At 46.8% G+C, this 27,083-nt stretch overlaps 1 protein-coding gene across 4 annotated transcripts in view; it reads right to left on the reverse strand.

Moving 5' to 3' along the window:
- Window positions 1-487: 487 nt before the first annotated feature.
- Window positions 488-27,083, reverse strand: part of SPEN (spen family transcriptional repressor) — a 67,175-nt gene continuing 40,579 nt past the window's right edge. Inside the window, exons 4-15 of one of the 4 annotated variants that reach the window (XM_030463831.1) lie at window positions 24,811-24,971; window positions 23,371-23,571; window positions 22,389-22,540; window positions 19,246-19,371; window positions 18,608-18,721; window positions 17,315-17,428; window positions 15,524-15,624; window positions 5,113-13,054; window positions 3,985-4,398; window positions 2,624-2,818; window positions 1,639-1,797; window positions 488-925 (exon numbers count right to left, since the gene is read on the reverse strand). In XM_030463831.1, the coding sequence (XP_030319691.1) occupies window positions 794-925; window positions 1,639-1,797; window positions 2,624-2,818; window positions 3,985-4,398; window positions 5,113-13,054; window positions 15,524-15,624; window positions 17,315-17,428; window positions 18,608-18,721; window positions 19,246-19,371; window positions 22,389-22,540; window positions 23,371-23,571; window positions 24,811-24,971 (9,811 nt within the window). In that variant the 3' untranslated portion in view covers window positions 488-793. Of the gene's footprint in view, window positions 926-1,638; window positions 1,798-2,623; window positions 2,819-3,984; window positions 4,399-5,112; window positions 13,058-15,523; window positions 15,625-17,314; window positions 17,429-18,607; window positions 18,722-19,245; window positions 19,372-22,388; window positions 22,541-23,370; window positions 23,572-24,810; window positions 24,972-27,083 lie in introns of all 4 variants that reach the window. The other 3 variants (XM_030463830.1, XM_030463834.1, XM_030463832.1) reach the window with 3 other exon arrangements.

The raw sequence follows: 27,083 nt of genomic DNA on the forward strand, positions 1-27,083 counted from the left end.
CGGCTGCAGCAGGGGCAGGTGGAGGTTAGGAAGGTTCAACATCCAGAAAAAGCAAAAAAAAACACCACCCCCCCCCCAAAAAAAAAAAAAAAAAGGAAAAAAAAAACCAACCAATAAAATAATAATAAAAAAAGATAATGTGTGAAATGATCCTTGACCCACAAATCTCAGCAGAAGTCCCCAGGTCCACGGCGTATCAATGTGTGTCAAGACATCCAGAACGTCACAGCGTGTCTCCAACTGTGCAAAGGTCCGAGTCACTAATTTAGTGCAAAGGCAGTTCAGGTTCTTTTTATTTTCAGTTTTCTTTCCTTTTTTTTTTTTTTTTTAAATTTTTAAAATTTTTTTTTCTTCCTTTTTTTTTCTCTGTTTTTTGTTAAAAAAAATAAGCCCTCCTTTCTCTTTTTTTTTTTTTTTTTTTTTTTTTTTTGTTTCCCCAAAAGGAGGCACAGGAACCCCACACCAGTCCACCCGCTGAGTGCATCAGTTGTCCATAAGCTAAAGCAATGTAAACATCCAGGGCAGCACAACCACTGCCCAGAAACAGTTTGATCGAGGCCGCTGAGGGCAGGAGGCTGGTAGTCTGGCAGCATTTTCTTGTTTCATCACTTTCTCTCTGTATTTATTTTTATTTTCCGTGTGTTTTGTTGGGTTTTTTTTCTGTGGGCTTTTTTTTTTTTTTTTTTTTTAATTTTTTTGCTGCAGGGCCGTGGAAAAAAAAAATAAAGCAACCCCCAAAAAAATTAAAAATAAAAAAAAAAAAACTACTCAAGTCAGTAAGCGGGTAAACAGCTCATACCGACGCGATGACAATCATCAGGTGAGGGGAGATGTTGGAGATGCTGGCCAGGAGGTCAGGGGCGAGGCGGGACAGGTGGCTTTCTGAAAATTCACAGGGTGGGAAGATCTGCAGAACGTAGGCAGGCTGTGGGGGGGAAAAAAAACCCAAAGATGAGAGAGAAACGGGGGTGAAAATGTCTCAAAATGGGGCGTTGCGGGTGCTCGAGGGCTCTAAAACCATCTCACTTGTTTAGAAGTGGGGTAAGGTTCCCCACACAGGGAGTTTTTTCACATCAGGGACATAAGAGCTGGCTGGTTTTATTGGGGAAGGCAGAAAAATTCCCAATCATTATAATTTCTTCATTTATGATTATAATTACAATTACTGCCAGCTCATTCCAGGCTGTTTACACCCAGGGAACAGATTAAATGCAGCAAGACATCTGGAATAAATGGAATCAAATCATATCCAGAATAGAATAAATGGAATAAAATCATTACCAAACCCCAATGTTTTGTCTTGGAGTAAGAAAATTCCAGGTGACCTGGAGAAATCAGGATATGGTGTGAAGCAGAAGGGGGACTTGACTTCCAGCACAAGACAAAAGCTGGAAAATGGGTGTGGAAGGTTCTCAGCTGGAGCTGTTGGGCTGTGAAGGAGCTGAACACACATGTGGGGGTTTTGCTGTTGTCAATTTTCCTGGAGTGTTGGGTGGGTGATGTCAGCAGCCAGCACAGCACACCAGGAGGTGTGGTGTGAATCCCAAACCTGGGCAGCTCAACTACAACCTTAAGCAAGAAGCTGGGGGCTTGTTGATGGATTTTTATGGTGTTTCAGGGCTTGTTCCTCACTGGTACCTGGTTAGAGCCGGGGTTGGGGACGTTGATGATCCCTGCAGCCTGCTTGGCCTGCAGGTAGCTGATGAAGGCGGCCTTCAGCGACTCCGTCTGGTTCACCACATCCTCCTGGTCCCGGCCACAGGGCAAGGCCAGCAGCAGGCAGTAATCACTCTCCACCTGGAAAGATAATGTAATTATTACACAGAAGCACACAGAATGTCTTCAGTTGGAAGAGACCTTCAAGATCATCCAGTCCAAGCTTTGAGTTGGACATTACATCCAATGTCTCCTGACACACGTTCTCTGCCTGCAGTTTGAAATCTTCCCCTCAGACTCACTTGAAGTTACCAAAGATGTGCTGAAAGCTTGACCAGTCCAGTTGGTGGAAAGCACCCAAAACCTGCTGATTTCCACAGCCTGAATTCCACTTTCCACCTCACTCAGGTGTGTTGGAGCCAGAAGGAATCTGTTCCCATCGAGGGAGGTGACTTCAAAGGTTTCCCAGCTTCATCATTCCCTTAATCCCATGACCTCTTGTCTTACTGAGAGTTGCCTGGGAAAAGAGCCCAACCCCCCCCTGGCTCCAACCTCCTTTCAGGGAGTTGGAGAGAGTGATGAGGTCTCCCCTGAGCATCCTCTTCTCCAGCCTCAACACCCCCAGCTCCCTCAGCCCTTCCTCACAGCAATTCTGCTGGATCCCTTCACAGCCTCCTTGCTCTTCTCTGGACCTGCTCCAGCACCTCAATCTCCTTCCTGAGCTGAGGGGCCCAGAACTGGACACAGGACTCAAGATATGGCCTCACCAGGGATGAGAACAGGGGAAGAATCCCTTCCCTGGACCTGTTGGTTACCTGGGCGCACTGCACCTGAAGGCCAGGATGCCCTTGGCCTTCTTGGCCACCTGGGCACACTGCTGGCTCCTGTTCAGCTTCCTGCCAATCCAGATCTATTCCCCACTTCCCAAGCCCACAGCCTGCCCCTGTCCCAACTCCCAGCCCCTCACCATCATTCTCCTGGCCACCCCCTCCAGCTGTGAGGCCTCCAGGCGCATGCGCTGAGCGATCCTCAGGGGGGGACCTCCCTCGGGTGCCGGCAGCGAGCGATGGGCCAGGACGTTGTTACCAGAGACAAAGTGGAGCTGGACAGCAGCTGTGTCATTTTTGAGAGCCAGAAGGCCCTGCCAGACAATTGGGTATTTCTGGAAAGAGGGAAAAAAAAAAAAAGAGAAGAAATATTAATAAATGATGGAGAGGGGGATCGTAATCCCACGCTGAGGTGCTCATGTGCCTCTGGTGATTTCAGAGGAAGTTGTGCCAATTTCTTGGCTTGGAAGGACTCAGTACAGATGTTAACATCACCTCTTGTGTCATAGAGTGGTCTGGGTTGGAAGGGACCTTAAGGATCATCAAGATTCCTGCATGGGCAGGGACACCTTCCGCTAGGCCAGGCTTCATCCAGCCTGGCCTCAAACACTTCCAGGGATGGGGCATCAACAACCTCCATAGGCAACCTATCCCAGTGTCTTACTGCCCTCATGGTAAAGGATGCATTGGTCCAGGCTTCAGCTACGTCCTGCTAAATCAGTAATTCTTCCATTTTTCTTCCAGCTAAAGATCCTGGGCAGATGCCTTCATGCCAACATCAGAGCCTCTCCCAACCCTCCAGCCCCCACGCAGCACAGGGCTGGCACCAAACAGGGTTTTTTCTCTTTTACTAAAAGGAAAGCTCAGGAACAGCAGAACTGCTCAGAGTTACATGGTATAGGTAGCTCTGAGTACCTCTTCCTCACCATACCCCTCCTCCTCCTCAGTCTCTAGGCTTTGGGATTGAGTTTTTTTTCCTTTTTTCTTTCAATTAAACAGAATCATAGAATTTTTCTGTTTCTACAAGGCCTTAAAGATCATTGAGTCCAACCATTATCCCAGCCCCACCACTGCCCCATGTCCCTCATCCCCACATCTCTGGGGCTCTGAAACCCCTCCAGGGATGATGGGGACTCCAGCCCTGCCCTGGGCACCCTGGGCCAGGCCCTGACAACCCTCTCCAGGGAGAAATTCTTCCCCAGCTCCAACCTAAACCTCCCCTGGCACAACTTGAGTTGTGCCCAAAGTTCCTCTTGTCCCATCCCTTGTTCCTTGGGAGCAGAGCCTGACCCCCCCTGGCTCCAACCTCCTCTCAGGGGGTTGCAGAGAGCCAGAAGGTCTCCCCTCAGCCTCCTCTGCTCCAGGATCAGCACCCACAGGGCCCTCAGATGCTCCTGGGCAGATTTGTTCTCAAACCATCCCTTTTTCTTGCCTGTGAACAAAACCCTCCCCAGGACAAGGAGGCTGCTGGGGCAGGAGAAGGGGCTGGAGCTCTACATACCGTCAGCAGCTGAACCATGTCCACAGGTCTCTGGGAAACGGGGTGAGGAGATGGCTCCTGTTTGAGAGCAGACTGGGGCTCAGGGCGACTGAGGGGCAGTCCTGGGGGGGCTGTGGGCCCCGACGTGGTGGGGATGAACATGGATTGTTTGGGAACCGCCTGAGGTTGGTGCGGTGAGGGAAGCTCCTGCTTTATGGAAATGGCAACAGGCGAGGGGTAGGAGGTCTGTCCTGTGTCTGCTTGTGCCCTCTGAAGGTGGACGTGAGGGTCCAGGGGTGCTGCATGCCTATTTACAGTGGGGTGGTGACTCTGCTCAGGTCCTGATGCCGGAGGGCCCTTGGGATCCTGAGGGATCTGAGGAGTCTTGCTGCGTACTGGCTGGCTGGGGTGAGAGTGTTCGCCCTCCGAGAGACCCTGGGAAGCAGGTAATAGGGGAAAAAAGGGAAGATTTTAGGCTGTGGATGTATCAGAACTCATTAATTCAATACTAAGGCTACCAGGACACCACCAGGCTGCTGGTGGAGGAAATCTCTGTCTCCACACCACAGCACCAGCCCTACAGTGGGGGTTCCTGGACCAGTCCCCCCACTTCCAGGGTCACCCCAGCAGCCTCTGACACATGAAAGCTGAAACCACATCCCCTGACTCCTGCTCCATGCCCAGCCTTGGCCACATGGTCCCTCCGAGGATGGCTGACCCACACACCACCCCAGTGCTGACAGCTGTCCCCCCTGACACCTCCACAGTGAGAAACCTCTGTGTAGGGTTGAGACCTAGAGTTCAAAAAACAGGTTTTTTTAGCTTCCTCTAAAGCCAAATAACATTCCAACCCCACTTCCCAAACAAAACCAGCTATGAATTTCAGCAAGGCTTGAGACCGACCACAGAGAGTTAAATCCAGTTCCTGTTGCTACACAGAGCTGCAAAAAGAGCTCCACATTTCAGGAAGATTCACAGAATCATGGAATGGTTTAAGCTGGGAGGGACCTTAAAGACCTTCAGATAGTCCCTTTTCCATGGACAGGGACACCTCCCACCAGCACCATCCAACCTTCAACACTGCCAGGGATGGGGCAGCCACAGCTTCTCTGGGCAGCCTGTGTCCAGGAGAAGGATTTTATTTCTCACCTGAGAGGGGGTCATGCTCCGGGAAGGCAATCCGATTGGCGAGGCACCCGGGAACTGAGGGTGCCCGAGCTGTGCTGCTGTGTGGTAATTCCTCATATCACCATACACAGAGCGGTAGTCATGGAAGGAGCTCCCAGCAGGGTGCATGATCTGCACCCCGTGTGGCACCACCACGGGCTGTGACAGAGGCAGTCCAGGCAGCTGGCTGCCCGAGGGGACGCTGAGGAGCCGGGGCTCGCTGTGAGGAGAGTGTGCCATCTTGCCTTCCGAGGACTTTGGAGTCTCTTTCCCGGGCTGCGGGGTCTTACTGACAGGAGGAGTTTTCCCAGCCCCTTCAGGAGTTCGGGATTGTCTCGTTTCCGAGTGGTGCTCGCCCACAGCAGCCATGTGTGGGTGCATGATCATCCTGACGTCCCGGGGGACATTGTACTGGTCGAGCCTGAGGCTGGAGGGGTGCATGCGGTAATCGGGCTGCATCACCAGCACGTCAGACTGGACAGGGGCTGGGCCTCTGCAGACCGTGGTGTGGTGGTAGTGCATCTCCTCCTCGGAAGCGTGCTGAGAAGACAGAGGGGGCATGACGATGTCCCGGATGGGGGCTGGCTGGGGGGTGCTGGATCGCTGAGGTTTGATCTCCATCTGGGGTTGCAGAGCAGCTCGGGGGGAGTGGAGAGCTTCGGGGCGGATGCCATAAGGGATGCCGGAGAGAGGAGGGGTGTTCATCCTCACCTCACCCTGGGACAGATGGCCCAGGGACACGGTTTGTGTCACGCTGTGAGGGGGCATGATGACGGACTGCTCGGGGTGCATGCTGGAGATGTACTGAGGAACAGGAATCCCCGGGGCCAGCATGACTGGGGTGCTGCTCGACAAAGCTGGAGAGGAGGTGCTGCCAGGGTGACAAGCCCTGGGGAACGGTGACGGTGAGTGTCCACTGGTACGGGGTGAGTGTGGCTCCTGTTTGGTGACCCCCAGGTGGGAAATAGCCCGGTCAGTTGGGGTGCTGGGTCCCGAGCTGACGTGGTTTGCTTCTGAATGCATTTTCCCAGAGAGGGAAGGGTGGTGAGGACTGACTCCAGGACTCAAGTTGGAGGGTTGAAGAGTCTTGGTCTCCACTTTCAGAGCAGTAGGATCAGACAGTTTTTTATTCACTACCATCTGGTTATGGACGAGCACGGGTGGAGTGTTTCCAGTCTGAGTGAGGACTTTACTGGGTTGAGACGCTGGAGTCTGGACAGAGAGGTGGGATGAGTCAGACTTCTCCAGAGTGGTCCTCTCCTGTTTAACAGAGGAGATGACAGGTGACGTGTTGTAAGGTTGTGTTCCTAGTACCAAAGAAGAATGGGTGGAAACAGTCCCGTACCCCACTGAGGTCTGGGAGCCTTTTGGCGTGGGCTGCGATGGCGTGATAGGTTCCTGTTTAATCTGAGACTTGGACACAGACTGCTGAAACTCTATGTCGACAGCACTGGCAGGGGGAATCTGGCTGATCTTAGCACTAATTCGCTGAGGACCTTCTGTCTTCTGCCCCGAGTAACTCAGGAGCACGACGCCTTCTGAGGTGTTCACCCGCAGCCCCGGGCTGGACCCAGTCTCTACAGGCCTCTCCTCGATAATAGACATCGATCCTGGATGGAACCTGCTGTTATCATTTGTGCTTGACCTCTGCTTAAATTTTGGTGAGGGGGCATTAACAAGACACGTCTGGGTTTGGGGAGCTTGCTTCACCAAGGTGATCCTGGGAGCCTCCTCCAGATCCACGCTGTGGGGCATCCTGCTGATGACAGATGTAGCTTTGGGAGCAATCACAGTACTGATCTTTTCCTTCTCACTGAACACGGGTGCTTCAGCCACTGGTGGGTCCAAGGCATTGGTGACAGGAACTGCTGGCTTCTCCTCCGAAACTGGTTTTATGGCCTCTACAGCAGGGTGGAGAGGTGCCTCCTCCAAACGAGGAGCACTCACTGGCTCGGCGTGAGTGGTCGTCACGTGTGTGGAGGTTATGCTCGTCGCGGAGACATATTTGGGCTCCATGAGTATCTTCCTCAAAGTGCTGGAGTTCGTATCGATATCTGACGCCTTTGTGTCCGGGGGGAGAGCCGGAGGCGGTGTGGAACGGGCACGGGATTCCTCATGCCTCACCATCCACTCTGGCACCTTGGCAGTGGTGGAGTGAAGTGGGACGATGGCGGTGGGCACGGGGGTGGGCAGCTTGGCCACTGCTGCTGCTGAGGGGAGGGTGGGAAGGGCTGCATTTGGGGCACTCGGTGGCGTGACGGGTGCGTTCTCCATGGGTGACCGTATCTTGAACCCACCCTGACTCCCCTCGTCGAGGGGAACTGGTGGGGTGGCCAGGTCCAGGGGAGCAGGAGCAGGTAATTTTGGAGAGGTGCTCCTCTCAGCCACTGCTTCGTGCACAACCACGACCTCAGTGGCTGCAGCCTTGCTGGCGTCAGAAGCACTTGGCTCCGTGGGTGCCTGAGCCATGGGTTTAGTTTGCTTTTCCTCCTTAGAGGTTTCTTCAGGTTTCACCTTAATTTCGTTGGTGGGGGGTGACTTACTCTGCACCCTCTCTGGCTCGAAGGCGTTGACTTCAGCCACATCGCCCTTTCTGCCTGTGCTCCTTTTACGCCTGTGCCGTGTGGTTTTCTGGCGGCCCTTTTCCTTCCGAGCAACTTCTGCCTCCTGCAAGGTCTCAGCCTCCTGAGCCGAGTTGGAAGATTCACTGAAGCTGACCTCAGCCTCCTTGCTCTCCGTCTCTACCGCCGACGCGGCAGCGCCAGGAATCGGCTGCACCGCGGGCTCGACGGCAGCCTCAGTTTCCAGGATATTATTCACTGCCTGATCTGTCTCAGGCTCCATCTCCTCCCGAGGTGACGGAAGCACCAAGGGTTCTGTGGGGATTTCAGCTTCTGATTCAGCGGGATAGGTGGGGGGCGCAGGAAAGCTTTCTGTCTCCCCAGAAATGTCATTGATGATGGAGCCGATGGCCGCTGCCAACTCTGTCTCACTGGCCTGGTGGGCTGGTTTGTCTCCTTCCTCCTCCTGACGAACTTCAGGGACATCGGACGTTGGCTCCTTGTAGGCAGAGATTGATGGAGGAGTTTCAGTCAGCTTGGCAATATTCTCCACAGCCTGTTCGAGTTCAATCTGTTTTGCTAACTGGGCTGCTTCAGGGGACTGCTTTGGTTCCCGCATCACCTCTTTTTCTGTTTCTGGGAATGAATCTTCCACCTCGTTCTTAGCAAAATGAGGTGGCAAGATGTCCTCTTTTTGAGGACTCTTTATTTTGGCTGGTGACACAGCCACAGGCTCTGCCTCTTCCTCAGTTGGCCGCAAGGCGCCTTTGACTTCATCCACGTTGAGACGTATTTCTACATTTTTGAGACACACAGATGCTTTATCTACAACGGTTTTGGTATTTTTGTACCTTCCCCTTTTGGATTTCGTAACCTTTTCTGGTGCTGGCTTCTTCTCAATGATCTCAACTGTGGGGATCTCTAGCTGGTTTTTCTCTGTATCCAGTTCTTTCCGATCACGTTTCTGCTCGCCGGCTGTGGGCTCCTTCTCAGTGGCTTTTGCTTTGTTGCTGTTGTCACCAATGCTCAGTTCCTGACTGCTTCTCTCAGCAGCATCTTCAGATTCAGCCAAAGCATCACCTTTTGGTTCATTCTTCCCTTTCTTCCCCTGTTGACTGGCAGCAGCAGAGTGACTATGTGTCAGCTTCTGGGATCTAGGAGACCTCCAGCCTTCTGCAGGCTTAGGAGCTTCCACAGCATCTTTAGCTTCAACCTCCTCCACCTCTTGCTGTACCGGTTCTGTCTTTATTGGAGAGATGTCCTCCTCTGGCTTACGGCGGGTTTTTGGAGGTCTTCCCCTCCTTGGGGTCGTAGGAACAGTTGTCACCGTTTCCTGTGGCTCCTTTTCTCCTCTTTTCCTGGTGGATCTAGTGACCTCCACAGCGTCCTTCACTGGAGATGGACCTTCATTGTCCCCCGTGGTAGCGTAGACTGATCTCACGTTTCTGCGCCTAGTCCGGCCTATTGGCAAGCTTGGCTCCACGTTTTCTGGTTCTGCAGCAGAACTGGGGGATTTAGCAGCATTCCTGGAAACTTTCTCTGCCTCCACTTTCAATTCAGAAAGCTTCTGTGTCTCCCCACGAGGAGAGCTCGACCTTTTGAGTTTTTCACGGTCAATTCTTTCGCTCTTCCTCGTGACAGGCTTTTCCATGACATTAGCTGCAGCCGACTGCACGGGAGTCTTGGAGCGTTTACTCTTGTAGGACTTTTTATCTTTCACAGCAACTGGAGGTTCAACTTCCATATCGTTGTCAGAAATGGGTGGCAGGACCTCAGCGACCACCTCGACTTTCTGACTCACTCCAGTGTCAGCGCTGGCAGGAGGAGGAGGATTTTCTTCCTTAGGCTCAGCAGCCTCATCTGACTTCTGAACTAGCTTGGGTGGAGGTGGAATCAACTGGGCACCTTCAGGCTCTGGATCTATGCTGATGTCTGGCTGGGAATATGAAGCTCCGGGAGTGGGAGGCTTGGTATCCAAGTATGAAGGATGCTCTGTTGCCACAGCATCTTCCTCTGGTGCCAGGGTTGTAGCAACAACTTCTTTACTAGCTTCTACAACTGGAGGGGGTTCGGTTTGCTCAGGTGGTTCAGCTTTGACAGGAGCAGGAAGTTCAGGAAAAGGTTTTTGTTCCTCCACTGCCGAAGAAGGAGGTTCAGATGTTTTTTCTTCTTTTACAGAAGCTGTTTCCACCACTGCCTTTTCACTTGCTGCCTTCTCAGAAGCAACTGATGCTGGTTCCTGTGGTAGGACAGCAACAGAAGAGGGACCAACCACTGAGGAAGTTTTATGTTCTGGTTCTTTACTTTCAGGAACTGTTTCTGGTGTTTTGGGCCGATTTTCTTTATCTTCCTGTTTTTCCACTTCTTTTGGTTTCTGATCTTTCTCCTTTTCTTTCTGCTGCATTCGAGTCAGCTCAATAAAACGACTGTGGAACAGAACCACTGGTTCTTGCACCAAATCAGCTGTGCTGTTAGTCCCATCAGAGGAAGACTGTCTGCCATACAACCTCCCAGAAATGAAGTCAAGATCATCATCTTTCCTCTCTAAATGCTGCAAGCGCTTAGAGTCCTGTTCAAAGATTGAACTATGCAAAAAACGGGAAGCAAACAGTTCCTGTCTCTCTTGTTCCTCCTCTTTATGATCTTCTTTCTTGTCATCCAGTTTTCCACCTTCTGAGTCGGTCCTGATTTTTTTCTTTTTCATATACCACGATGGAATAGGTCTCGGAGCTGAGTCAACCTTCTCTTTGTCTTTATTGTTCCTAAAACTAGCAAATCTGGAATCCCAATCTAGAAAGGACCAGTTTTCTTCTCTGGATGAAGAGAGAGATTTAGCTCTTTCAAGCAAGGCTTTTGTGTCGGGTGTGATTGTCTTGTCCAACGCAAAGGAGTAAAATTTGTTTCTTTCTAAGGAACTCGACAGTCTTTCCTCTCTTTCACGTAACTTCTCTTCTCTGTCCCTTAATAAAAAAGACAACCTGGAACTTTCTAACAAGGATGAGGCTTTTGGAGAGTGGGGCTTGTTTTCACTGTCATCATCTGAATCTGAAGGCACCTCCCCAGGTTCCAGATCCCGGACAGATCGCTTCCGTATGCTGTCTCTTTTGACAATGCTGCTTGGAAAGCTGACATCAACTCTACCAGGCTCCTGCTTCACTTGTGTTTCCCACCTGCTTGAGTCATCTTCAGAACTCAACACTGAGAGTTTTATTTTAGCCATTTCTGCCATCTGCTCCCTTCTGCTGGAATCATAAGGATTAAATTTCAGCGAGTCCTCCCTCACAGTCATGTTGGAGTATGAAAGACCCTTTTCTTCTATTTTAGGTGACTCTTTGGTTTCCTTTAATGGCATTAGCCTCGGAGAATCCAGCGTGTCATCATCTTCGTGGAAGGGGAAGTGTCTGATACTTGGGGAACAGGATGTCCTTTCAGAGTCCTCACTCACCTGACGAGAACTTCTGTAGTTTCTTTCTCTTTTAGTGCTAATCTCAAAATCAAACTGGTCAGTCTTTTTCCTTTTACTTGGTGGAGAGTCATCAGTGACGTCTTGCGGAGGTTTTCCCACCTCATGGACCAAGCTCCGCCTTTCGTATTCATCCACATCTTTCTTTGGGCTGCCAAACTTCTCAGATTTTGCAATCTCCATTTCCAGCTGCTGTTTTAACCTGCGACTTTGCTCCATTTGTTTCCTGTAGCTTTGGGTGTGGTCAATGTCAATGCCAATTTTCTCCTCCGTATCAGTTGACTGAGGTTTCTCTTGTCCAAGCTTATGGTCAGATGTGTCTTCAGGAAGACCAGAGTAATTCTTCCTTGTGTCCTCTCTCTCTGTTCCTTGGTCATCTAGCAGCTGTGCCTGTTTATGTTGGGGTTTTACTGGGTTCAATTTTTTAGAGGAGATTTCCTGAACTTCCACTGGTTCATCAGCAGCCTCCATCAGCCTCGCCTGCAGATCTAGGGTGGGACGCACACCAATCCCACCAACGTTAAGAGTCTCCTGAACTTCTTTGGGACTTGTAACAGGAATAAGTCTTTCCAATTTGAGTTTTTTAGATTCCCTTTTAAGCATCTCCTTCCTCAGAGGTTTTCTCTCCAGTTCTCCTTCCCTTAATACCGTTGCTTCTCTAGAAGAAGCAGTTGCATCAAGCTGCTTTTTCAAAACCATGCGTGCCTCTTCCTCATCTTGGCTGCTTCTTTTTGCTTCTAGTTTTTGCCTCTCAGGCTTCAGATTTGCATCAGCAAATCGTCTTTTACGAGCTTCCAACTTGTCTAAATCTACCGCGTTGGCCCCCTCAGAAGTTTGCTCTGTCTTCAAGTGCTTTTTGGGTTTCAGTTTTCCCTCCTTATCCACCACTTCAATGTGACTGGCAAGGGCTTTCTCCTTTTGTACCTTGGTTCTGGCAGGTTCCAGTTTAGACTGCTCAGACTTGGTTTGCTCAACTTGAGATGTCTGCGTTTTTTGTTCGAGCAGCGGAGACTTCATAGTGTCATTGTCAAGCTTTGCTCTCAGTTTCTCCAGGGCGGGCTGATCAATAACTTTCCCTTCCTTTTCTTTGACTCGGGTCAACACAACGCAGGGCATCAGCTCCAGGCGGTTTTTGGCTGTCCCTTCCTTGTCACCTCTCTCTTTGCTCTGTTTACTATTGCCCTTCAGTTTTTCAGGGCTGGGCTCCCTCTCGTTCTCTTGATCAGTTTCAGAAGACTGAGAGCTGGGCGAATGGATTTTCGCTTTCCGTTTTTGCTTATCAGTTTTCTCCTTTTCTAGCTTCTCAGGCTTTTCCTTCCTCACCAGCCGTTTCTCCTTGTCCACTCTCTCCTGCTCAAAAGCAGCGCGTTCCTTCTCCGTTTTCTCGTTTTTTGCGTAACGTTCCACGCGGGCTTTGTCCAGCTTGTCGTAGCGTGGAGGAGACAGAGAGCTGCAGCTGCCGCTGCGATCTGATGACCTGCTGTAAATCCTCCTCTCCGAATCGCTCTGCAGCCTCTCCGACTGTGAGGGGGACGCTCCAGGGCTCTGGGGGCGCCTGGAGTGCGTTGGACTCTGGCTCCGCTCGATCGGTCTCCGCTCGTGGTCTCTATCCCGATCGGATTCAAAGCGTTCCCTCTCCCTCTCTCTCTCCCGTTGCCTGTAGCTGTATTCCCGGATGTCCTGCTCGTAGGGATCGCCCCTGTAATCCCGGTACTCCCGTGGGTCGTCGTAGTATCGTGGGTCGTAGTAGTCTCCTTGGTAGGGATCCCACTCGGCATAGAATTCTCTGCCTCGAGCCGGGTATTCCCGACGAGGATCTTCGGGATACGTCCCCGGAGTCCGAACGGTCTCGTAATAAGTACGATCCGGGGCATACTCATAGGATCCTCTTCGTTCATCTCTGCTAAATATGAAGAATAAAGGGATTAGTTTTCCTTCTCAACCAACTTTCTCTGATATGGAGGGGAATCACTTTATGGTAATTCCTTTCTAAGCACATCAAGGCAACGGTCTACAGCTGCACGCTGAGCTTTAATACCAGTGAGTTAAATGCTTTGTTAGCACTGGTATTTATTTGCTAATATACCATATGCTGTTAATTGGTCATTTTGTGACAGCTCTGCCAAGTACCTTCCACCATCCTCATGGCATCAACTTTTGCCGAATTCAAATCTGCCATTGAGTGAAGGTGAAAGCTCCAGAGCATCCGTGAAACCTGGACAGGCTGTCAAGGTGAACACAACCCCATCTCAAGAACCTGAAACCTACCTCTGGCAACCTGACTCAAATCACAGTTCAAGGGTGGAACCTTGAAGCAGTAAAGCAGTAGTAAGATTTCTTTAAAAATCCTAAACCTTGTAAGTGATCATTTAATTCCAAAATTAGCTCTTTCACTGTGTGTGACATGCTGACATTGCCTACTTACAGTAATAAGGCCAAGTCAACAACCACAAAAAAAAATCAGGTTGTTTGCAAGATGAGGTGAATTCACAGGAAGCACTCAGCAGAATAAGTCAAGAAATTACCTTTATTAACTCAATACCTCCTAGCACCAAAAAAATGCCATTTATACCACTGAACATGCCTCTTTGGCTGAGGGGTGGCATGGAGCTGGTGCTTCAATTCTCCACCACTGGAGTGTTTTACACACTCTGCTTCACTTCAGTGTAACTTGGCTTCTCAGTTTATGCTTTATGTTAAAAGCTGACACCTTCCACCTTTTAAGAAAGGCACCAAATTGAAAAAGAATACAAAGAAACATAAGATGGAAGACAAAAACTTCATTTCTGCAAGCTAAGTGGGATGGTGTGAAAGGCAGATGTGAAGCTAAAAAAATTAACTGTGGTTTTGATCTGTTTTTTCTGCATTTTGTTTTTGTTGTGGTTTTTTTTTTTTTTTCTTTTGATTGGGTGCTATTTAGACTGACAACAACTACAATCTAAGAGCACCTGGTAGGTGTAGAATGATTACAAGGGACCAGTAACTGCCAAGAGGAGGACTAGGAGATGCAAAATTACAAGACTTTCTGCAGATCTCGCTCTATCACTCTGTGATTCATTATTCCTAAATAATGACACAGTGAACAGAATGACAGAAAAGGAAAAACAAGACTAACGTGTACCCAGTGTCACACTGTTCCAGAGATCAGTGTTCTACTCAGAATTATTTCACAACTAAGACAAGCCCAGCTGACTGCTGTGTATTAAAAGACATCCAAGAATGCACTTCTCTTTCCTGGTTCTGATGTAGTTGGGAGGAAATTGTTACTGACTGCTTACTGGCACATCACCACATCTGGCAAGAAGTGGGGAATGGACACATTTATTTCCATTATGCCAATCCTGATTGCCAATTTCCAAACCTTCCTCACTTTTAAATCTGGTAATTTTGCATGGAGTTAGAGTAGTTTATTTTGCTGCAAAGAAAAAATAAAAACAAAACCCAAGTGAATTTCTCTGGCTCAGTGTCACGCTGGGCTTATTCACAGGTAAAGCAGAACCCAACAATGAAGCCTCTGGAGGTAATAGAAATGCACCTACACAAAAAGAAAATGCTTTGCTTTTCAGCCCTCACCATAATCATCAGTAATAAACACAGGGATGTTTGTTCAGTCACTGGAGGGGAAAAAAAAAAAAGCACAATATGTGGAGAGCCCCTGTGCCAGGGTCTGCAGAGATCAGTGGCTATGCAGGGGGAACAGCAGCCTCTGCAGCATGTGCAAAATGGGTTGTGTTGTGACAGCTGCTGCATAAGGGCATCAACACACAACATATTTTCCATGTCAAATATAAAAAACAATAATAATAAAAAAGAAATTGCAACCTCAATTGTATTTTACAATTTTACCAAGCAGACTGCTGAAAAGGGGAAGGTGGAAGACCAAATTTTACCCTGCTCAACAGAGGAGAGCAGCAGTAGTTTACCAGATTATATATACACTTGTTAACAAATGCATTTCTCTAGAGGGCCCAGGAAGACATTCCTGATAAGCTACTCTTTGCATTCCTAAGAAATGATGAATGACTCTCAACTTTGTCCTGGTAACCCACCACAGCAGCCAGACACTAAATATATAGATCATGCAGACAGCCAAAACCTCCACCTGAGTATGAATTTCAGAGGTGTGATATCCTGACTGATTTAATCTTCACAGTTCAAGACTGACTGAGTTTGTTTTAAAAAAACAATATAAAAAAAGTAAAAGACATAAAAAATACACTTAGAATGTTGTTAATACAACTTCAAAAAGCAGGGTGAGGTTAGGAGGAACACAAACAGGTGTTTGTTTAATAATCACGGCCTGAAGAAATTTTAATTGCACTAAAGATGATGCTGGAATAGTGAGAGAATGAAATATCTGGACACATGCCTTCTTTCTGCCAGCATTTCATAGAAGTCTCTGATATCTTGACCCGTTTTCTCCATGGAATGATAAAATGCCAACTGACTTTCTCGATTTGCAAAGTCCACCTGAAAAATAAAAGGTAAATTGTGTTGAGAAAGAGAAGCAGCCCATCTGGACACTTCACTGCCTGAAGATGGGAGTAGAACTGAAAATGGGGGTGATAATATTTGACCCAAAAATGCCAAACGCTTCTAAGGACTGGTCCTACACATCCCCAGGAATAAAGAGTTTTCTCTCCTAACTCTGTGTAGCTCCCTGACTACCTCTTTACTGGGTCATGTTGTTGTAGCTGCCACACCAGAGGCTTCTGTGCAGTAAACCAGCAGGAAAAATACCCATTATTATCGTGGTATTGACATTTTTAATACTAAGACTCCAATTACAGTTCCAAAGTCCCTTTCATCTCACAGCAGTGCTCCAGCAGGTCAGTGTTATTACTCTACTTCAGACTGCACATTATTTGCCTGGGGTTATACAGCAAGGCAAGAGCAGGGATGGGAGAGGAACCAAGCCTCCTAAAGCTGCAGCTCCCTGAGCTAGCTACTCTAAGAGCTGAGGTTTTCTAGACAAGGATGACAATATTAAGAAGTTAACAGCATAGGTGATGCAAAAAAATAAGATTAGAATGGATTTATGTGTATTCAACATAATCAATTTAAAAAAAAAACACTGTAGTTCCTTCTTTTTTAATAAAATGAAACTAGGTATTTTATAACCATGGCAGGGGAGCACAGACACAGGTGCAACATGGGTGTTGCTTATTCCCAGGTTTCTAAAGTATCAAGACTCTCAAAAAGAAGCTTTTATCCAACTTTTAACCAACCCCACCTTTCACTGCATGTAAAAGCTATTTATATTCAACCACAAAGCTTGGAGACTGCAGCATCCCAAAGTCCCCACCCCAGCAGGTGTGAAGTTGCTAGGTTGACACACCAGATGAAAGATCATGCTTGGAATCATTACCCACTCTTTAGGAGAGAAGAAAGGAGGAGGAGGAAGATAATTCAGAGGGTTGGCTGACACCTTACGTCCCCAGTTAGTGGCACTGATGGGACAGTTGTAACAGGTATTACCACATTCACCCAAATCCAAGACATCCCTGTAAATGGCAACTGTTGCTTCAGGAAAAAGTACTTTCCATCTGTTGTTGTTTGGGTTTTTTGGGGTTTTTGTGTGTGCATGTGGTTTTCTGTTTGCTTTTGTTTGCTTGTTTGTTTTTTTAAATAGTGTTTTTAATTATTATTTTTTAAAATCAGTTCCAAGGGAGGAGCTGCCATCACAGGACCAGACTGCACACCTGGGTTGCTGCACCCCAAGACTCCAGGCTGTGAGCCATGGCCAGGTCAGGAGCCTGGAGCAGCTGGAATGTAGGAATGTGTTATCCCAGAGGAACTCATCCCTGCAGATTTCACTTTTCTAACATGAAAACAGACCAAAGGTTGCCTTGGATTCAGGTAAATGAGGTAGTAACACAGACACCAACACTCAGGAGCTCAGAGAGACAAGTTCAGTGAAACAAACAGCAGAATACTGGAAAAGGCTTTATAAATAATGGTTCAAGACACCCTAACATCTTGATCAGCCGAGCATAAAAAAATATTTTAAGCCTTTGGTATCTGGGACAGACGTTGTGTCCCTCTAAGTATTCCTTTTGACTGGCAGTCTGCAAATGCCAGCATTTGAGGGGTATGGTCTAAAGACAATTTGTTTCTTTTTTTGTTTGTTTTGTTTAGTTTTGGAGGTCATTCTGCACACCTTAATTTTATTCCCACCGATTTTCCTCCCCTTGGTCTCTTTTACAGCTGCTTGTGCATATTCAATCTCATTGTAGAGAACCAGGGCCATGCCTTTTAAGCGGTCAAACACCACCTGTAAAAAACAAAAAAACAAAACAAAAACCAAATAAGAGCCTCATCCACAGGACTTAATGTCAGTCCCAACAAAATCCTAAGTCATGAGGATACCAGTAAGAAAATAATTTTTAGCAGGGTAAATTTCCAGGCTTTTCTGATGAGGCATATTGTAATGAAGAGACAAATAAAAGGACACGGGACTGCTTTGAATTGTGGATATTGTGGCTTGAGGTATATTATGCCTTTATTTTGTTTTTCTGTATTTTACTTTTTATATTTTTTTTTCTTTAGTGACTGAGTTTTGTAGTTTTGCTTTGTTCACTTTGAATTTTTTGAAAAATTTCCAGTATGTTTTAGGGGGGAAAAAAGGTAAAGGGAACATTTAATCCCAAAATGGAAACAGCTTTTTTGTTATCCCAGTCTGCAGTACCAGCTGCTGAAAGCCCAATTTCCAAATCTCTGCTTCCTTTTGCAAGATAAAATTTATCATTCAAGCAACAACAGCTACAATAAAAGAAGGCAAAGCTGCAACACAAACCCACAAAAATCCTTTAAGGAGGCAAGACCCTGATCCTGCCAAGATCTGCACATACTGCTTAACTTTAAGCACATCAGTGTCCAGCAGAAACACAGGGGACAGCTCACATGCTTAAGTTTAAGCACGTGCATAAATCTCTAGCACTGAGCCACAGCAGGGCAGGTAACACACTCCTGCTGTGTGACATGGGCACCATCCTTGACTTTCCTCTTTCATGGAACTTTAGTCAGCATGACTGTCCTAACTGATTTTTAAAAAGTGTATTTTGGGTCTGATTTAAAAAAAAAAAATATATATAGTGCCATCTAATTATGTAATTAGCATGCATGAGTGTAACTACATAATTAGACTGCTGTTTCTCCAGTGCTGGCCTTCTGAAGCAATTTTGTTGGGGAGGAGACTGTACTGCACAAGAGCAACAAATGTGTTTCCAATACTTGTTATTATCTCGGCTCATCCCAAACTTTAACTTTTGGTTTTCACACCAGCAGAAGCGACCGCTCTCCGCAGCAGACCCCCAAGATGCCAAGAGCCCAAATTCCACCCCAGAGAGAAATTTCTCTATAAAGCCCTGGACAGTGGGGGTTGAAAGGACAGGATGGGAAGAAAGGAAGACAGTAACAACTTCAAACCACACGCCATAGCCTCCCCACCTACCTTTACCACAGGCCCGTATCGGCAGAAATGTCGAGTTAAATACTGATCCGTAACGTTTGTAGAAAGCCCATCTAACCACACGCAGTTTGTAGGCATGCTCTTTCCAAAACCCAGCTGAACACAAAAAAAGGGGCAAAACTTCCATCAGTACAGTTCACAGTTCCTCAAGAAGGAGTTATCTGCAGGAAGCTAGGCATTTGTATGGACTTCCCAAAATTAGCATCTCGCGTAGGTGCGAACAAGATAAAAAGATCAAATAGCAATTCATGAAAATAATTCTGCATGCATGAACAAAGACTGTGTTTGACAATATTTGTTTCTTCTACAATTTGAATGCATGAGAAAAGTGAGGGGTTGACAGCTCTGGTGACTGACAGCCTCTGTTGATCTGCAGCACAGCTTCCCTGCACAGCCTCGCCTGATGCAGACCTTCGAGGCCAGGTCTACTCAATCCTGGAGCTTCTTGCTGAGACAGCCAAGAAAAAAATGCTGATTAATCCCAATTATAGGCTAAAAGCATCGTGCTCTGATCTAACCTGTGCATTAAAAACCATCTTACTTCCATAAACTACGCTGCTGCAAAATATCCTGTGATGCTGAAAGTGACAAGAAGGATACAGTCCACAGGATTTCCTTACCTTGAGCCGGTTATTTCCAAGATATTCCCCATCCATCTTCTTAATTGCTTTACACACACTGGCAATATCACAGTACTGCAGGAAGGCATACTGAGGAACACCATTTACTTTCTTAATGTCAATATCCTGGGGAAAAAAAAACACAAAACAGAACAATTGGCAGTCAGCAGCAAGCTAAAAAGAAGATTCAACAAGGTCAGTTGGATCTAAGTGGACTTTCTTTTGAGAGAGTCTTTGAGAGACACATGGCACAGCAAGTACTCTTTTAATTGATTTTTTTTTCTCCAGAAAGAAGATTTAGCTAAAAGTGAACAGTTAAAAACTCAACTGTTCTGCTATGTGTCATTTAGTGGCTAAACCAAATCCTTCAAGACACAGGGAAAGCTCTGTCTAATGCAGGTTTAAAATTCAACCCTGCAGAAGTAAACCTGATCTGATAAATAAACAGCAGCTTTAGTTTGTTAATATTCTGTCAAGAGGAGGCAACTCAGAATCTAAGAAATACAGATTAATTTTCACTCAAAAAGGCTCAAGAGAAAACAACCTACTCTACTCTCATTCTAATTTCCAAGCCAAGAGGCAAGCAGGGTTTCTTTTCCATCCTCCATCCTGTTCCTAGAAACAGAAAGAGCTGCTGGACTGCTGAGCCATCTTGGCACTGGTGTGGCAGAGGCAGAAAAGGTCCTCAACTTCTACTGCTGCTGCTATTCAGCCCCAAGTCCCCATAGGCCCAAGAAAGCTATGAAAGCCTCAGAAAGGCTGATTTTAATCAGTTTTGAAAAGCCATCAAGCTTGGAGTTGACATTTGGTTAACATTCAAGCTCAGCACTAGTACTGGCAAATCCTCCAAACAAGCCCATGGTACATTCCCAGCTGAAAATAGAAGGTGGAGTGTTTGGATCTGTTTGTTTCAGTATCATCAACTTCCTTTGTGAGCTACATGCCAACCCCAGCACACAGACTGAAGCACAAATGTTTCCAACATCCAGGACAGGCTAATTTCATGGTTAATAAATTTAGGGACAAGGCAGCAGTTTGACACGGTCTCACCCAGGAGTTCTTTTATCTGGAAAAAATAAAGTAAATAGGGAGATTTACACAACTTCTTCATTTCCACAAGCTTCCAGAGCCTAATGATTTAAGTGGAATGCTGAGAGTCTGAAGAAGCACTGCTGCAACCATGGCAAATTATACTGGACCACTCAGCCTGGGCAAGCAATTCATTCTGACAAGCAAATAAAATATCATTACTTTGCTCATTACCCACCAGAAAGGTTATGAAGCTGGGCCCTTTTGCACCTGAGCTTGTAAGTTTGCATGGAAATGGTGCAAGGCAGCACTGCTGCCCAATTCTGTTGACAGGACAGCACTATTTCACAGAAAAGCCAATTTGCAAGACAGTGGACTACTAGTGCTAAGCATCTTTAGCTGCACAACTCTGCTGCTTTGACATTAGAAAAGGGTTCAAGCTGCAGACACTGTGTGAATTCATAAATCCATGCTGATGCCAAGGATACAGTGGAGGTTGGGTGCACAGGAGCTGCCAGACATCATAAAATGTAAATGTCATATGGAATGATCTGCTCTTTGGGGGAAAATACATGTGGGGTTCCTGGTATGTGTGACCAATTCCTCAAGGGTTACACCAGTATTTCAGAGCAGAATAAGGCACAGTTTGCTCATCAGCAGCCACAGCTACCAGTGAGTACATAAATTACCAGTGCTGAAGCCTGCATTCAATTCATTAAACCAGCCATGGACAGTTATTTTACTTTTCTGGATAATTTCTCTTAAATGCAATATTGACATGGCTTGATAGAAATGAGGAGAGGGGGAGCTGAGTGCTGCTCTTTCTCATCCTGCTCAGCTGAAAACCCAAATCCCACATGTGCCATCACTGATTCATCTGCTCTGTGCCTCTCCTGCCCCACTGTCAGGGCACAGCCTGAGAGCTGAGGGCTGATTCCACATGCAGCAGGTACTGCTGGTTCAGAAATCATCAGGAAATTGAGACTTCATAGCCTTGTACTCATGCTACACGGCAAGGACATTCACATCCCAGCCACCCAGGAGGACCTTCTGCAAATGCTCCAAGCTATTTCATGGAATCACAGAATCTTGCAGGGTGCAAAAGACCCTTGGGATTGAGTCCAATCATCATCCCTACTCTAGAAAGTTCTCCCCTAAACCATATCCCCTAACACCACATCTAAACGACCCTTAAACACATTCAGGGATGGTGACTCAACCACCTCCCTGGGCAGCCTGTTCCAGTGTCTCTTTCTGTGAACATTTTTTTCCTAATGTCCAGTCTAAACCTACCCTGCTGTAGCTTGAATCCATTCCCTCTTGTTCTATTGTTAATTACCTGTGAGAAGAGACCAGCACCAACCTCTCTACAGTGTCCTTTCAGGTAGTTATAGAGCCATAAGGTCTCCCCTCAGCCTCTTCTTCCTCAGACTACACTACACTCCAGGACCTAAATGTCTCTCTTAAATTGAGGTGCCTGAAACTGGACACAATACTTCAGGTGTGGCTTCACCAGTGCTGAGTACAGGGGGATGATCACCTCCCTGCTTCTGCTGGTCACATTAATTCTAATACAAGCCAGGATGCCATTGGCTTTCTAAGACACCCAGGAATTTCTGGAAAATGCTCCTTGGATTATTCCTACTGCTAAGTTATCCCCTAAACACATGTGTGCTAAGATTTCACTCTAAATGCAAAGAAAAGCTTTCAGGTATAATCCAGCAAGATGAATGACTCAGACGATTATAAAAAGACTGAATTATTTGTTGTCAGTACTATCACAGAATCATAAAATGTAGGTTGCTCCAAGCCTCTTCCAACCTGGGCTTGAACACCTCCAGGGGGGGGGCAGCCACAGCTTCCCTGGGCAATCTGTGCCAGACTCTCAGCACCCTCCTACTGAAGAACTTCTTATGGAAAGTCCCTCTCCAGCCTCCAGCTCCAAGGTCTCCCCAGAGTCTTCTCCAGGCTGAACACTCCCAGCTCCCCCAGAGGTGCTCTAACCCCTGGATCACCTTTGTGGCACTAGGATTTATTGCTGCTTGTAGCATTTGATAGCCCTGTAGAGCACGAGCAGGCAGTGACACCCCAGAGAGCACAGAGAATCCCCATACCACTATTCCCCCAAAGCGCTGGAAGATGTTGCGAAGGTCGTGGTAGGTGGTTGTTTTCTCCAGGTTGCCAATGAAGAGAGTTCTTGTTGCTTTGGGGTGAAACTCATCTATCCTTTCATCCAAAGGACGAAATTCATTCTCACTTTCTGTTTCTAGAAGTGAAAGAGAGCAAAGAAACTTGTAATGCAAAGAGGGGTTTTTCATGTGGGTTCTGCTCACCTTTTTTTTCTGTTGAATTTACTTCCTGATGAGCAGATAGGATCTGAACAAGAGTAACCAATATCTCTGACAAAACCAGGCAGCTCTACACTTTGTGAATATTTATTTATGTGCATGATGCCAGCAGGCAAGTGCTGAGCAAAGCTGAGCATCCCTCAGGTGTAAAAGCTGCTGCACGCTCCAGCTGCTGAAACCTTTTGTTTTAGCAAATATTAGGGCCTACCATTAACTGAAATCAGGCTGCACTCTGTTTGGGGAACAACAACATGGAAGTGGTTTGTTTGCAGAAATATTTAAACAAGCAACCAAAGTGCAGACTGACAGCCACATGTTCAATGATGTAATTTTCAGTGGTTGCTCATGTGGGGCCATGCTGTCTCAGCCTCAAGAATGCAGCCATCATTAACTGTTTTAATTAAAAGCAGAAAAAAGCCTGTGAGGACCCAGTGCTATGCTTACACCACCCACTGGCTTCTGCTCCACTGAGACATGGAAGATGAAATTGTTTCTTCCAGCAACCAGCAGACTGTGTTTGAGAGGACAAGTTTCCTTCTCTGAGGCTTCAGATTGGAACTCTCTCCCTGTTTGACCTAGAGCACCCACTTTTCTTGCTCTGGGAATTTATTCTGATACATTTCCCAGTTTCTTTAGATTATACTTCTCCAGAAAGGCAGTTCTAACACTTCCTACCTTTGTGCCTCTTTACAACAGCCCATGAGTACACCCAGAGTGGTCAGAGTGGCAAGAAGGACAGGGACCTTACCTGGTCCTATCCAGGCTGTGACTTCAATCTGCATGCCAAAGAAAAGTTTTCCTTTGGAGGCATTTAGTGCTTTTTCCTGGTCCTCCTGCTGTCGGAAGAACACCAATCCATACCGTTCCTCAGAAGCCCCATGGATCTGCACTGATGTCACCTTCCCATACTTCTTGAATTCGTGGAAAAGTCCATCCTTAAGGCTTGTGTCTAAACCAAGAAATAAACACCAGCATTAGAAAAACGTGCATTTTACCAACCAAACTTTAGCACCATAAAAGCCATGAAGAAATCTGATCTCCCTTCTGAAATGTGACCTCACCCAGTGTCCCTCTAATTGTGGTGTTAATTTTGCCAGTGTCAAAAGCTTCTGGCTGATCCTTCTCTTTGCCTTGATTTTTAAACCAAAGAAGCTAGACACCACTAAAGCAGTCAGTGTACAGCTATTACTTCTAAGAAACATCAAATTCAAGATGAAGAAGAAATTAATAGTTACTTCATTAATATTCCCACATGTATACTGCACAGAACAGTCTTCCAAAGGTGGGATAAGGCACCTGGGATGGAGATTGATGTTATACAGCACTGAGTACAGTCAGTTCAGAGAGGGAAGTAGGCAGATTCAGCAGATTTTGCAAAATCTGACTCACAACCAGACAAGCTGCCTGGGATCTGTGGGTTATTCACCTCTGTGTCACATCACTTCAAGAAATAGTACAGAAATAAAATCTGTAGAAAGAACAGTCACACTGACTATATATTATTTTGATTCAGTCAGTGTCTCTGTATCCATGAATTATGTGACAAGTGTTTTCCAAATGATCCCATGCTCCTTTTTTCTGTGGGATCTCTCCCACAATCAGCACAGAGAACAGAGGCCCCATCTGCACTCCTCAGTGAGTGGTTCCTTGTATTATTTTCCAGGCAATGTTCAGTGCTCCTAAACCAACTCACGTGTGTTTTACAGCACTGAACATTGCATCAGCAACCCCTGAGGTTTTCGTATCACACAAAAAAGAAACTGAGGCATGGCAAGAATAAATGGTCCAAGTTTTAAGTGACAGGTTGCAGGTGCTTCAGGCTTTTTCCATGGGAAATCCATGTGACTGTTGCAAAGAATCAACATCGTGGTTGGAAAGGACCTTCGAGGTCACTGAGTCCAACCGTCAGTCCTGCACCACCTTAACCACTAAAGCACCAACTCCAGTAGCTCTGAGTGTTTCACCCCAGGGATTTGAGCTGGGGACCTGCAGGATTCCTGACAGATGGTCACTAATTGTGCAATTTTCCCATCATCACACAAACACTGAGGCAGAAGCAGAGAGAGAATCCCATCCTTCAAGGCAGCACACGGCTGCCATATCAAAGAGAAGATAAAGGTAATTTAACCAGTCCCTCGCCTGCTGTTCTTTATTTTGCCCCCTATTTCACTTTCCCAAGTGAATTTACCTGTTGAGCGCACTGGAAGATTTTGAACCTTGATCCCAAAACTTTTCCGGGGTTCATCTTTCTCCAGGGATGGCAGCAGCTGGGAGGCGGGCGCTGGGACGGCTGTCGACTGAACCGAGCGTGCTGGGGACTCATCACTGGAGCTGCTGCTGGAGTCACTGCTGCAAACAGCACCAAGGGGAGGACAGGTGAGTGCATGGAGATGGCAAAGCAACCACAGGACACAGGGATTTTAATTCCAAAGGAAAATGAGAGGTTTGGCTCCTCCGCAGGCCTTCCTCTCTGCCTCGCCTGCCACGGGAAATCCAGTTGCTGTAAAACAGCCCAGGTATAGGCAGGAATTTAGGGTCATTCTACAAATATTCTCCTACAAAATCCTCAGAGGAACCAGGCAAGGCAACAGAATATGGGTAAAATGTCAGATAGATCCTGTTACACGCTGGGACAACGTTGGAGATTTAATTAAGTGTAATACAATGTTGTATCAGCTTAGGAGCTGTGTGGGAAGACCGGAGAAACACAGAGAGGGTACACAGGAGCCTAAAAATCCTTCCCAGCTCTCTCATGTACCAAAAAGAAATCCTACTGTGCTCTCAGGTGCTGCTGTCAATCTGAGCTGACCCTGGAGTTCTCCTTAGTGCCTGTTGCAAACTTTAAAAAAAAAATCTCTGTCCCTCTGATGATATGCAAGCAAGTAATGGAAAGGGTTTTCCTGGTCAACTGCTTGAGAATAACCTGTGCAGATCGGAGGTGTTTGAAGCAGCAAAGGCTATTGGCAGGCTCAGCCTCAACAGCCAACTTCAGGGTATAAAGAATCCCAGGAACATCCTTTACAAACACCAATTACCACAGAAGGGGATTTGCATATTAGATCATACAGGGAGTCACTCGAGTCCACCAACTCTTGCCGGCACCGATCGTTAGAGCTTCGCAGGAGAGTAAGAAATCCAGAGAATAATGATATTAAAGCTTGCCCAGTGGGGACACGTCATCTTCTGCAGTGGCTGATTTCTTCCCCGAGGCATGAGGCTTTATAACATCTCTAAAAATAATTTTGTCTGACATAACCCTGGAGACTCTCGTTCTCCATTACATGAACAGCCTGCTAAAAAATTCTGCTGGAATTTTAACCCGGGAGGCTGAAGGGAGGAGATCTGCCACGTACAAGAATAACCCCATCAGTTTTACATTTGCTTTCCATTGAATTTTGATGTTCCTCTCCACATGGCATCAGAAAATTGATAAGCAAGTTTATCTTTTGCTTAAATTATTTCATGGGTTTCTTACATTCCCTCTTCACATTAAAGCATTTAATTTTTTCCAGGTTTGGGGTTTTTTTTCCCCCCTTCAGGGAAACCATTTCAGGCTCCTTTTTGCAATTTGATTTTGTGACCTCTTCTACTTCACTCTTCTTTTGTGGGTGTGCAGTTTATGCAATGCCAGTGAGGCAGTGCCAGAGTAATTTTTCTTGAACCCTTCCCCAAAACAGGTTTTCTCTCTGAAAATCTTGGTGTAACAAGAGCTGTAGCACATTACTAAAAACCCCTGGGCTCTGTCCCCATTCTACTTGGAGGCACAAGAGAGGGCAATCTCTGTCCCAAAATGCTTACAAACAACCCAAGAAGGATATAAAACTACACCAGACCAAAACAAAACGGGCAAAAATGCAGAAGTAATAATAAACATGAGAAGCTCTCCCTCTCATTACAACCCTCCAGGTGACACTGAGCTACTTCAGACCCTGGTGCTTGTCCCACACACCCTCCCCTCCTACTCCTCCATCCCCAGAGTAGGAAACTCAGTGATGCTTTGGGAGAGAAAACAAGGCCAAAGGAGCCTGTCCTGCACCACCCAACCTGGTATTTCCAATATAATAACAATAATAATAATATTTCCTCTTCCAGCCTGTAGCCCTTGTGTTTCCTACCACCCAGACACCCACCCACTTAGTCTCCTTTTTCTTCTAAATTTGTAAACTGCCTTTTATTTTTGCCTCACCTGCTTTCTGGCCCTCTTAAGGAACAAACTCCTTGGTTGCTCAAAGTGAAGTATGATGCAATTCACTCTTCAGCTTTTGCCCACTGATCCCATTTCCTCTGCCTCCCACCCTTCTGCTAACTCTGGATCACCTCAAGCCCTCATTAAATTAAACTTCTTCTCTACAGTATTTTGGGAAAAGGAGGACAACCCTGGCCCCATGTGAACAGACCTTTAGGGCAACAAATCAGCAAACTCCTATTACTATGAAACTAATCACCAAAGAGTGGAGGAGC

The sequence above is a fragment of the Calypte anna genome, chromosome 21 (genome assembly GCF_003957555.1).
Source record: "Calypte anna isolate BGI_N300 chromosome 21, bCalAnn1_v1.p, whole genome shotgun sequence".
NCBI lineage: Eukaryota > Metazoa > Chordata > Aves > Apodiformes > Trochilidae > Calypte > Calypte anna.